General features: G+C 40.7%; 1 protein-coding gene across 1 annotated transcript; it reads left to right on the top strand.

Annotated features, from left to right (window-relative positions):
- Positions 1-2,831: 2,831 nt before the first annotated feature.
- Positions 2,832-13,447, top strand: gipc3 (GIPC PDZ domain containing family, member 3). The gene is made up of 6 exons (XM_076727044.1): positions 2,832-3,125; positions 6,744-6,929; positions 7,051-7,231; positions 11,426-11,535; positions 12,192-12,273; positions 13,296-13,447. Exons 1-6 carry the CDS (start codon positions 2,832-2,834, stop codon positions 13,445-13,447), a joined length of 1,005 nt encoding a protein of 334 aa, XP_076583159.1.
- Positions 13,448-13,563: the final 116 nt, after the last annotated feature.

Genomic DNA, 13,563 nt, shown 5'->3' with positions numbered 1-13,563 from the left:
CTGTACAAAAACTGTATTTCCAAATGCAAAAACAGAAAAAGAAACAACTAAGAAGATGGAGTAAAATAAACATGTTTATTTGTTAAAGTAAACACTTTTAGCCCTTTTGGACCTCACATGTAGCTAATATTAACAGTCTGAGTCATGAAACCTGGATTACTCCCTCTTGATTTAGTCAATATTTGCAAATGACTTGAACATCATTGAGAAAAAAACAAACAAAAAACACACCATCTGTTCAGAGCCAATGAGCTGAGAGTCACATAAGAAGGGCATACTTAAAATATTCTTTTGCAAACAGTAGAAACACTTTTTTTTTCTTAGCTTTTATTTACTGGCTCTTATTACTTTCATACATAATCACGTTAGAGTCAGGAAGTTTGGCAGACTGTTGCTGTTATGAATCTTGCATGTTTCATTAGTGTTTGCACATAAAGTTGCTGAGCTGTTCATATAAAGGTTCAGCTTTACGTGCATTAATCCCGAAAGATTAGATGTCGTCGTTACATTATCTACAAAATGTGCAAGCAAAGCTTTTGCCTTTAATCTGTGCTGAATCAGTAGCTGCGAATGACATAAGAAGGGTGTACCTTTAGACAAGTATTAGTGTATGCGTGTAAACAAATTAGATTTCAAATATTTCAGAATATGCAGAACAGGGCATTTACACTTCTAGAGACAACTGTGAGCTGAATCAACTTTTGTTCCTTCATGCACCAGTGAACAATGAAGACCTTTACGTTAAAATCCCGGTGGGTGGATGTCCTTTCCAAAGTGGGCTGCAGCCACTTTTGGAAATTAAGAACACTGAATAAAGGTCCTCTCTTGTTCAGCCAGTGTGTTATCTCAGATGTTGCCTTAGTCAGACATCTGTTTGCTTTAAAAGATATGTAGAAAGAGTTTATCATGTACTGTATGTGTCTGCAAGAAGAGGAAATGAGATGTCCTTTGCTTGGATGACTGCCTTTTATCTGTTGCAAAATGAATGTTTTGCCAGTGAGATCCTTATTATCAACTGCAGGAGTGACCTTGGAAGGCCAGCAATACCTTGGCCTGGAAAAATGAGGCTATGACGCACAAACAGCTGCAGCCGTGCACATTACAGCACAGGTGTGTAGGAATGCTTATGAAGCAGGGTAACAAGAATACATCACAGGCGTATCCCTACTGTGCAAAGATGGAGTGTAACTTTTTGGCTTAATATTATTCATAAAGAGGGGATGCATATCCAAAGCCCGATATGTGGTAGTATTAATCAGTACTACGTGTCAGAAATAAGAGAAATCCACAGATCCAACGTATTAAAAACAATAAAGCATTGTGTTATGGCAGCATAAACTGGCAAATAGGACAGGTATTTAAATCCGTCAGCTATCTGAGCATCTCAAACCTCAGACCTCAGAAATCTCGGACCTGTTTCAGTACATACCAGCTGACTGGAAAGAGTGTTTTTCTCTGAAGGGAATTACAATGGGACTACAATGCTGGTGACACATTCCCAGCTGGCATGTTCAAATGACATTTCTGCGGAATTTTCACATCCACACAGAGTGATAGCTTTTTGTGTCCTGACACAAAAACTTCCTTGATTTGCCTGAGTAATGCATCACATGGAATGAAGTGCAACGAATAAAACTGTTAAGGCCAACAGATCATCACGGTAGAACAAAATGGGAATATGTTGAGCACATTGTTAGAATTTTTGGGATGTTAATCCACTATTCAGAGGAAAAACAGACAGTTAACCAAACATTTTAGTGATTGTCTGGTTTGTCACCTGTTCAAGCTGTTGGCTGACTGGTGGAAATCCCCTTACCAGACTATCTTGGTCTCCTGTCTGTTTCAGTATCTGTCTCAGATACGGGAAATGGACAAAATGTGTGTCTCATCATACATTTTCCAGTTCTTTAGCCTTGATTTCATTATTTGTCACCAGAATATATATTTGTATATATAATATTCATAATTTCACAAAAGGGATGTTACATTTCTTAATAGTCAGAGCACGGTGTCTCAAATTTAATTTACAATCACATCTTTTATACTATATTTCCAACACCAAAACAGAGTTATTACTTCAATGGTTTTCCTGTCAAGTGTGCACACATTTGGATACACTGAGGGAGGAAACTGATATTTAAAAACATTGGCAGTATAAGAGTCACCCAGTACTTACATGAATTAAACATCTGTTTATTGGCTTTAGCTGTCATCCCTTGTGTCTTTGGGCTGTGTGTGGGGTCAAAAAGGTCAGTGCATCACCAAGGATTCACCACAGCAACCGCCAGTTTCATTCAATGAGGCCAGCAAAAGGGGGGGCTCCGATATCGTCTTACCTGTAGCACTGGGATGTTCTTGTCTGCGGCCGTCTCCGAGCAGCCCTACGTGGAAATCATTTTGCAGATATGGGGGCCTTTTCACACTTCATAGGGATGTTCACGCATTCAGGGTCATGTGTGTGCAACATGTCGCGCAGCCAGACTGATATGGGGGATTAGAGTCTTAGCAGCGTGTGTGTGTATGAAGAAACCTTTACCTGATGTGTTTTGTTTGTGTTCTCTGTGCGTGAGCTGCCAGAGGCTCAGGTGTAACACATACAATCCCCAACTCAAAGGGTGTTGGGTTTCTACCCAGCAGGGTCTGGCTGGCCTCTTCCAGCTACTGTTACCAGGCTACTCTCATCACTAATTCATCTTCACCCCAAAGATCTGGGTGGCTGGTTGGTTGGGTGGTTGGTTGGTTGGCTAAGCGGGGGGACGGACAGAGTTTCTCTTCTTTGCCAGAGCAGTGCACCACCAGGGCTCCCAGAAGAGGACCTGAGCTGGGGCCTGATGCAGAACGGGGAGGCTATGAGCCCACAGGACTCCAAGGCAGCAGGGGCTGAGGCCATGGAGGAGCAGAAGGCCCAGAACCAGAGCCAGAATCAGGGGTGTGTGGAGCCCACAGCACCTCCGCTACCTCCTCCTTCACCACCTCCACCAGGGCCACCAGAATACCCGAGACCTCGGCTCATCTTCCACACCCAGCTGGCTCACGGGAGCCCCACAGGCCGCATCCATGGATTCACCAACGTTAAAGAGCTGTACGCCAAGATCGCTGAAGTGTTCAACATCTCCCCGTCAGAGGTACAAAACAAACCCTGCAGTGAATGTGAACATGATTAGATGAAGTTACATTGCCAGTTTGGTGGAAAATGATGTTAAAAAAGGCACGATTCCTTTCTTGCATTTCTTGTGCAGCAGGGCAGCTGCAAATAGGTGTTAGGTTTCTATTCTAGGCTTTTTTCCATGATGCACTACAGAAGATCATTTGGCCTCACTTCTGTCTGCCAGACTTTGTACTCGTCTGGGCCTTGACCAGGATCAATAATGGAAACAAATAACCAGATAATGTTATCAGTAAACACCAACCATATAACACAACAGGTTACAGTAATGGTAGTGACTTCAGAGCAAAATAAAAACAGATGATGGCAGTTTTGCTTTGAAAACTATTCAAATAACAAAGTATGAGAAAAGAATAGATCATAGCTGCTTAGTTAAAATGATCCAAATATCCTTAAAGCTCAAACCTGTTTGAACAATTACAATTACTGAGCCTATTTTGCCTAATTCATGCTTCAGTCAAGCAGCACTTCATTTCAACTTAGAGCAACTGTTTTCATAGTCTAGTCCTCCACATGACTTGTAAACTCACCTTTGCGTGTAAAGATGGTGAAGTTGAAATACTCCTAGAGGTACCATTACCCTAAATATCTACTCAGATACTCAGATAACGAGCATAGCTGTAACAAGTGACTGAATTGTTTTATCGACACTAACTACTAAATTTTAGGACATTTTTTAGGTTGTTAATGTTTCCAAAATGGTTATACAACATTATGAGACTAAACAGTTATTTCATGCAGGGGATCACAAGGGTGGTTTGCAATCAGGCCACAGCAGGCAGATGCTGACAAAGCCAGACTCCTTAAGACGAAGTCTAGTCACTAAACCTTTAGTAGGTCAGGGCTGGCCAAACCACACCGCAGCCTGATGCTGCTTTCAGCACTCAACACAACCAGGAGACTGCCACAGGATATCACAGAAAGCCTTATCAATGGCTGACCAGACAGGCATTTAGATGACATTAATCCACAGCAGCTGGAAGCAGATACAACAGTAGAGGGATCAGAGAATGTGTAGGTGGAAAATGATAGTTGAGGAAAGAGTGTAGCAAGGCTTCAGGTGTAGGCCATCGATTTTCTGTCTTGTGCTTTTGCACATTTTGTCTGCAGAGATTTGTTTTCTGAACTAAAACGGGACGAATGAAACACAAAGCATTACTCAGCATATTCAGAACTGATATCACAATTTGAACTTTGTAAAAATGCTGTTCATAGTTCGCAGTTCATTAATGTACTTCTGTGATAAACTGTACAAAGGCTTTAATAAGGATGACGGTGGCCATGTATGCTGCTGTTCTGCAGCACTCCCTGATATGTGATGGAAATACACTCTGCAACAGAGAAATGAATATTCACCAATGGCCTCATGTAACTCTTATCTGTAACGTTGTGAAGGCCACCACGGAGGTTTTTCCTATCTGTGTGTCAGTGTGTGTTCAACACAAATGACTGGAGATGATGGGATATAGCCTGACATTTCACTGGAGCTCACCTTGATGATCTTATCAGGCAACTACCAGCCATGATCGTGTGAAATGTGTTGGCCTGTTTCCTTATGATGCACAAAATCCAATTCTTAAAAGGCTATTTTAGAAAGAAACTGTCCACTGATGTTCATTAACACAGGAAATTAAAATTCCACTCACCTCAACGATCTCCTTAATTTATTTTTTAATATTACATTTTCACTGTAGACGTTTATCTGATAATCTTACTCAGAATGAGTAATCTGACATTGTTAGATTACCCACACACAGCATGTTGTCTGGCTGTTACCTCACAGCAAAGTCCTGGCGCGGTCTGGGCTGAGTTTGAGTATCCTGTATGCAACTCTCAGGCATTCTTGTCCAATTGAAACTATGGAAACTACAAATTCTTGCGAATGTGTTTGTTTCCCCATAGCCACGCAATATCTTAGCTGTCCTGAGTATATTCTGCCCAGTGTGCGCCGGAATAATCTCCAGTAATCCTGAAAGAACAAGAAGGTTAGATAACAGTTAGATAGATAGTGAGCAATGCAAAGCTTAGGAGGAACACTTTGTATGAGCCGGGGGGGGGGTTAAATTACTGCTGTTAAATTACCCAATAATTGAATAGTTTTGTTCCAAAATCAGATAAAATTTAATTAATGTTTTTTTTTTTTGGTGGTGGTGGGTTTTTTTTAACCACCTGTACATCTACAAGACCTTGAACTGCAGCCAGACTTCCAAAAACAAGGCTTCTTATGGGAAATGTCAGACAATTAGTTGGTGATAAGTACAGCAGTACAGCAGTTTCCTTGACCTCCTGTGGTCTGAACAGCAGCAGCATAAAGTTACAGTACAGCCAGATACCAAGGAAGACCTTGAACTGCAGTCACACGGTTCCACCTGCCAAGAGAGTTACGGCAAGCAATAACTAAAAGAGGGAAGCAATTCAAGTGAGATAACCTGAGTGAACAGCTTATCTTGAATTTCCGATATGGGCTATTAAGTCATGCTGGAACTTGAAGACCAAATTTAAGGCTGAGAGAGATTTTAAAAAAAAGAAAAAGAAAGAAAGAAAGAAAGAAAGAAAATAAATGTTATTTTAAAAACAAAGACAGTTCTAAACTATAAATGAACTATGAAGAAGGATAGCCTGGAGTGTTCAGAGATGTTATCACAGCCACACTTTCAATGTGGCAGCATCAAATGAGCAAACGCTGCTCTTTGAGACACATTTGTTCTAATACATAGCTGATAATGGATGATATGATTCTGAAATTTAGTCAGATGTCAGACTGTTTCAGAGAAAAGGTCTTCCTCTTAAGTGTATATTACTATTATTTTATGAGACACTTAACTCAACCAGTAACCTTTGAAAAGAGCCATGATAAAAGTATTTGACTCCTAAAACAAACAGAGAAATGTCTGATCAAACAGCTTTAGTGCTTGCTTAAACATCCATTTTTAAACATAGAAAGGCAGTGAGTTGTCACATTCGTGGTTCAGAACAAAATGCCACAACAGCAAAATCAAATTGCTCACCTCTACTGCCCTCTGCTGTCTGATCTCTGTACAGCACAGCTAAAGAAACTGATGGGCTCCATTCGCTTTGGGAACGAAACACCAGCGAATGAAACGGGATTAACTCAGAAACTACGATCACATGTATTGTAAATAGGTGGCAAATGATATTTATAATCAAACTTTTAACATGAAAGGAAGATTTGTGGTGTTGATGGTAACTGTTAGGCCATGTTTCATCTCTGTGAGCCCTTTAAATTGCACATTATGCATTATTATATCCTTTATTCAAAATTTTAACTGCTACTTACAGTATAAAATCTTTTTTGTGACAATGGAGTATGCTTGTTTTGGCTTTTGGCAACAACAAAAACACTTGCATTTCAATTTCAAGATATAGTGTAAATAAAATGCAAGTTATTAATATCTTTCTAAATAGTTTCAGTGGTCACTGTTTGGACTATAAAGAAATGCTAATGGAGTCTTAAACTTGTTTACTACAGAATTTGGACGTCATATCATTAACAGTCCAATATCCTAATAATAAATAATATCTTATGTATTAATTCTTGGCCCATTTCCTCCCTTAGATCCTGTTCTGCACCCTCAACTCTCATAAAGTGGACATGCAGAAGCTACTGGGGGGGCAGATCGGACTGGAAGACTTCATCTTCGCTCACGTCAGAGGGGAGACCAAAGAGGTGGAGGTGACAAAGACTGAGGACGCGCTGGGCCTCACCATCACAGACAACGGAGCTGGATATGCTTTCATCAAGGTGAACGAGTGGCAGAGCAAAACAGAGGCTAGATTGTTCATCATTTATTGGCACGTGCAACTTTAATGCTTTAATTCATTTGTTAAACTCTTACTTTGCTGCTTCAAACCGCTTCTTCCAGAGGATAAAAGAAGGCAGCACCATAGACCGGCTGAAGACAGTATGTGTTGGTGACCACATCGAGGCCATCAATGACCAGAGCATTGTAGGGTGTCGACACTACGAGGTGGCTAAGATGCTAAAAGAGCAACCGAGAGGCATACCCTTCACTCTTCGCCTGGTGGGGCCAAAGAAGGCTTTTGGTGAGTGGAAAATGTTTCTCAAAGACTGGGCTCTGCTGTCATGTGCAGAGCAGATGACAACTGTGAATTCTAAGCATACCAAAAACGATGGTTGAAAGTGAACATTACATTATTTACAGCTGGGGTTCATCTTGTATATTTCTGCTTTTGGTAGGCAGGTACATGTCTGGAGTAAGCCTCTGTGCACTGATACCACTAATACTCAGTAGTCTTTGCACGCATCTAGACTAAAAATGTCAGGAACCATTCCTCCTGAATCCTGTAGCTTGTAATCACTCGCATTCTGCGGTATAAATCCATTCCTTAATTAAAAATGGAATGAAAACCAGCAGGGCTCTGGGTACAAAGAACCAGGAAGTGAAAACAGTGGAATATGGAGCATTTCTCCTATCACAACTCAGCACACATAGGAAGCAGACTTGGCTGTGATTCATAACGCTGACATTTAATATCATTAGCACCAGAATGTTCCCCCCAGGGTGTATTTTTTATGACAGGGCAGTGCATGCAAGGTGTAGTACCAGCAGCTGCTTCCTACTAATCAGGAGGTCTGTACATTTGCCCCCAGTGATTCATGGATTTCAGCATAGAACTTGTCCATATCTCACCAGCCAAACAGGGTAAAGAGACAGGAACAGTTTAGTGAGTTTCAGCAAATGAGCCCGGAGAAGTTACAATTAATTGACCAGCATTATAGCAGATTGTTAATCCTCAGCCTGAATGATATTGTGTGGCAATAGATGCACTAAAGCGGCACTGCGGGGACGAGCATGGCTCAGCTAGGATTTGATTTCAATAATAAAATAAAACAAACTATGAAACAAGATATTCACAGTGTGAAAAAGTGTGACCGAAGCACTGAGACAAAAATTAATCTTTTTTGGTTGTAAGTAAATTCAGAGTCTGTGATATTACAGAGAAACTGAAGCACTCTGGTCATAGTTTTAGTCAAAAATCAATATGCAGTGCATTGGAAATCAACTCTTTAATTCAGTTACTGAAATAAGTTTTCATTTTCAGCTGTGTACAAACAAAATTAAAAGGGCTTTGAGGGATGTTTCATCACATCCCGACCACAGGAGAAACCAAGGCTCTCAGAAAGCGGATACTGCACTGCACTGCATTTCAATACGCTAAGCTTTGTTTTAGCTTCTAATTCAACTCCAGGCGAAAGACACGCATGGCAAAAATGAAGGAAAGCTTTCAGGAGAATACAGAAGCAACCTGGAAGTGCGCACACACACACACACACACACACACACACACACACACACACACACAGACACACAGATGCACACACTTATACTACTACTGTACTTATGAGAGCATTGTATGGACTCACAATCCTTCCTTGGAGGCTTACTTACTCAATAACATCTGCATTCCTAACGTTTACCTTTTAACCCCAGAACCAAGTCCAAAAAATAAGCCATCAACCTTATGTGGGCCAAGTCTTTGTGCACAGATGGGAAGCGAGACCCCACAATGTAACTGTGTGAACTATGTTGAGGCCAGTGTGATGGAAACTAGCAATTCAAGTCCAAGTCCAATTTATAAGGTGTGCAAGTGGCTCATATAAACTTCCGCTCCATTGATCAGTATTTGTAAGATTTAGGTCACTATGCTATGAGATTAAGATGACCCAATCACAAAAAGGTTCCTAAGATCACGTAAAGTAACTTACAAAGAGACAAACAGTAGATGCTTCCAGAGTATCAGCATCTGTAAGTGTGACATATCTGATGTTGATCTCTGACCTCCCTCAGGACAGGGTTTATTTCCCCTTTGGAATCAGTCCCCTGTAATACTGAATACAGATGTGCATTTTCACATAGGCCTCAGGACATGTGTTTTCCCTGTTGCTGCTAGAGAACCTGAAAGACACTTTCGTTTGCATATTAGGTGACATCACCTGATATCAGATACAGAAAAAATAGAGCAAATTTTTGTGTACTTTCAAACTGTGACCTTTTTTTCAGAGCAGCCTCTTTCACCATGAGGTCCTCCTCCCTTTTTCCCTTCCACGAAATGTTTTACCTGTCAAATGGACAATAAGTGGGTTATTTATTGCGTTCGGTTTAGAACAGGGCGAGGAAAGAAGGAAGTCCTCTTTGCTAAGTGGATATAGCAGACTGAGCTGGAGCCCAGCTGTCCACAAGCTCACTTATCAGACAGGAAGCTAAATCCATGGTCAACGGGCTGACTTCCTGTTAGCAATCAGTATCATCTTGGTATATTGTTTCCATACCTTCTGATGTTATTGAGAAACAGCAAAATAGTAGACAAAACATGCAAAACACAAGCGCTTGTTGTTGTCAGGCTCAACAGAAATGTAGCCTGGCTAAAAAATCGTATTGCGTTTGGTGAAGACTTTGACTTAAAGGTCCTTAAAATAACATTAATTGCATGTATGTAATGATCTGGCAGGGTAAATGCAATAGCTTCGTCAACAGTTAAAAAAGTGTAGCAGTTTAATGTCTGGTATAAGTGATGATCAGAGCAGAAACATATCCCCTCATTTCACTTTATAAACCTGCCTATCGCTGTATTTGTGGGTGTAAATGAAATCTCTTAATAATTGAAACACACACATGATGGCTGGCTGCCAAACCTGAATAGGATTGATTAGATTTCATGAGTGAAAAGATTTATTGCACTAATTAACATCCTGAATGAAACAGAGCTGGGACTTCATTATGGCCCTAAATGTCAGCAGTATTAGCCAAAGAGAGCACGAGGCGTTAATTCACATTTGCAATTGAAACGTGGTTCCACTTGCAGTCAGATTAATTATAAGGCATGATTATTTACAACTAAACTTTTACACTTGCCACATTACATGATCTCACTGTGCTGGTGTCTGTGGGGTGGCAGCAACTGGACTGTGCGACTGTAAGTCCAATTTCTAAGGTGTGCAAGCAGCTCATATAAACTTCCGCTCCATTGATCAGTATGTTTAAGCTTTAGGTCACTACCCTATGAGATTAAGATGACGCAGTTACAAAAAGGTTCCTAAGATCACGTGACGTAAATTACAGAGACAAACAGTAGATGCTTCCAGAGTATCAGCATCTGTAAGTGTGACATAGCTGATGTTGATCTCTGACCTCCCTCGGGACAGGGTTTATTTCCCCTTTGGAATCAGTCCCCTATAATACTGAATACAGATGTGCATTTTCACATAGGCCTGAGGGCATGTGTGTGTTCAAAATAACTATTTGAAAAACATGTCAGAACAAGATTATGAGCTACAGCTACGCTAGTGGTGCTGTCAGCATGCTAATAACATCAGCATAGTGTTAGGGTTTAACATTAGCTAATTATCACTAGACACAAAGTACAACTAGGGAAAATGAATCCTGAGTTGGAACTGAGTGTCTGTACCAAATTTCATGACAACCATCCAATAGATGTTGAGACATTTCAACTTCATGAAAAGCTATGGAATCATCAAAGTCAGTAGAATACATTATCTGTGGTCCAATTCATTTAATGGATGTTTAGATATTTAGTCAGCTGGGAGTGCTACGTGAAAAGTCAGAGGTTACTAAGTCAGTAGGGTTTCTCTCAGATATTTTAGTCTTGACTAAAGTAGAGAAGCGAATGACTAACAGACTGGCATTGCCATCCCTAGAGCCACTGTGGCTACAAAGGAAATGATAATGTGGAAATATATTCCCATAGATCTCAGCAGCTGATCCACAGCCAACAACTTTATTGCTGACACAAACAAAGTCTGTCTTATCGGTTAATGGACAACAGATGGATTGGAAATCCATGAGTCTCATTAACTCTACTACAGCACGTCTCCTTCACTGGCTAATAATAACATATAGACATGATGGGCCCCAACACTGATCTTTCAGTAGATGGGAAACAACATCACAACTGACTGCACATTGAAATTCCACACATCAAGCATTACTTATTAAAGCCATATTTCATGTCTTAAAACTAGCAGCAGCATTTGAGAGACAAGAAGTGCACATCAGAACGAGGGAATGCTTCTGCTAAATGTGTCTTTTCCAGGAAGAAGCACATGATAGTTAGCAGCCAGAGTCCCAGTGGTTGAACAGACACAGGAAGGAGTGACACCTACACAAACTGAAGAATGAAGAGTGTGTCTTTAATTAGATTAATGGTAATTATTCTGTTTGTGTGTGTGTGTGTGTGTGTGTGTGTGTGTGTGATCAGATATGATTGGAATGAGGACCAGAGCGCCAAAATCCAATGAGGGTAAGATGGTGAACGGGAGGGAGACACTCCGTCTTCGCTCCAAGGGTGCTGCTACAGTTCAGGAAGTGGTGAGTTTCACACGCTCTGCAGGACAATGACTGCTTAACTTCCTGATGTGCACAGATAGTGACATGTATACACATTAATGTGCAGAAAGCCAAAAACACACGCAGAACTGTTTTAGACAACTGGAAATGTCTTCTATTACAGCCGATTTCATCATTTTCATCTTGTCTTTGAGGTTTTTTGATTTGCGGAGATGCTCAAAGCATTGAAATCCATGTGGGACACTACTTGACCTGAACTGAACTGAACAACCCCAGCTCACACATAAACTAACAAGCACACGCGGTCACACAATTTTCCGTTATTCCTTATTGAACAATGCCTCTCAGCTTCGTTCTGTCTGTAAACAAAGTGACTGTAATTTCCTACACTTCAGCGGCGGATGTTTCACATTAAACCATGAACGCACATTACTTTGCTTGGAAAAAGTTTGGAGGCTGAAAAAGTTCACTGTTTCTCAAGATGCCATGAATTTAGATCACTTGACAGGCAAACGCTTAACAGTTTCATCATATATTTATAGCACATCAAGATGGTGATAAACAATAGTCCTCGGCATGAGAAGATAGGCTCTTGTGGAGTTTATATCACCATATTTGGAGCATGAACACCCTTCATTTCCACCAACACCTGTCTATTTTCCTATGTGCTCTGCCAGCAGAATGAGTTTGAAGAACAGGCCACCAAGAAAGTGGACGACCTGCTGGAGAGCTACATGGGCATCAGAGATCTGGAGCTGGGTGAGACCACCCACATAATACTTGTGTCCTTAAAAAACAAAACATCACCTTTGAGTCCACGTTTGGACGTAAGCCACTGCTGAATGGATGCTCACACCCAAACCCAGGATTTAGAGGTGTTTACTGTGCTTCACTGCTCTGAGACAGAGCAGCCCACTTCAACCCTTGGATGGAAAAAAAAAATGCTCCTCAGATTTCATACTCACCACAAATCATTGATGATAGTATAATGTGCCTCCAGGGAGCTGCTGGGAGTGTGTTTATGTTTTTTTGAGTAGTAACTCTAAGTCTGAGTAACTATCTCAACATTTTTGACCCTTAACTTGGCTTTGAGAAAACTTTTAGAGAATAAGAGGTTTTAGCGTTCAGTGATATGTGGTGGCAGAAGCAATGGTAATAGCAGGTTGATAGAAAATAGACAAATAAATAAAAAATTCAATGCCCAAGGCCAGTTGATCAGCTTTCTGCAGTACTTTCATTTGCAACCTCAGATTTGCTAATTTGCCACTGAAATGACATCAGCCTTTCACCTGCTGAGGAAGAACATAAATAGAAGTCATAGTCTAAGCGCAACTACAGTATAAAGCAATTGGCAGCATCATTTGTTGGCATCCATCCCTACTCAATATCACCAGAACTGAATTTTTAAAAAAAAATTCTCTATGACAAAGTGACCTTGGAAGAATCAGGATTTTGTGTGGGATGCATACTTACTGTAGTCAGTAATATGAGTTTGTACTTTCCCACACCCAAAGCCAATGGTCTGACTTCCAAAAGGTCATTTGACTGTTTAGACCTCATTTATATTAGGTCAATGATGTCTACTTTCCCTTTTGTTTCCTTGGAATGTGTCCTCTCATTTTTAAGCATCATAGAAGGAAGATGGAAAACATTTGATTTTATTATGGTCAAGTTCTCTGTCCATAGTTTGTTGGGACAGAAAACTTACCAGGATTTGGTGGTAGCTATCAACAGTTAACAGTGGATTGATTCATATCTGTCCCATCCCTTCTGCTCTGCAGCGACCACCATCGTGGAAGCGGGCAAAGACAAGAAGAACCCTGACGACTTTGCAGAAGCCTTGGACTCAGTTCTGGGAGATTTTGCTTTCCCTGATGTGTTTTTGTTTGATGTATGGGGAGCTATTGGAGACGTCAAGAACGGTAGAATTTAGACATTTAAGGCAGTAAGAATGTTGCTTTCCCTGTCCTTCTATGTTTAATCACTCCCTTTAAAACCACAACAACCATTTCCCTTTGAACAGTCAAATGACAATAATTTGCTCATTAG

Source organism: Chaetodon auriga, chromosome 3 (assembly GCF_051107435.1).
Source record: "Chaetodon auriga isolate fChaAug3 chromosome 3, fChaAug3.hap1, whole genome shotgun sequence".
Classification (NCBI taxonomy): domain Eukaryota; kingdom Metazoa; phylum Chordata; class Actinopteri; order Chaetodontiformes; family Chaetodontidae; genus Chaetodon; species Chaetodon auriga.
This window is presented reverse-complemented; position numbering and strand designations above follow the sequence as displayed.

What these genes read in the sequence shown, in the direction of transcription:
- gipc3 (XM_076727044.1), top strand. Translation starts at nt 2,832, where the DNA reads ATGCAGAACGGGGAGGCTATGAGCCCACAGGACTCCAAGGCAGCAGGG. An exon ending in TCAACATCTCCCCGTCAGAG is followed by an intron (nt 3,126 to 6,743) that starts GTACAAAACAAA and finishes TTCCTCCCTTAG; the next exon opens with ATCCTGTTCTGCACCCTCAA. An exon ending in CTGGATATGCTTTCATCAAG is followed by an intron (nt 6,930 to 7,050) that starts GTGAACGAGTGG and finishes CGCTTCTTCCAG; the next exon opens with AGGATAAAAGAAGGCAGCAC.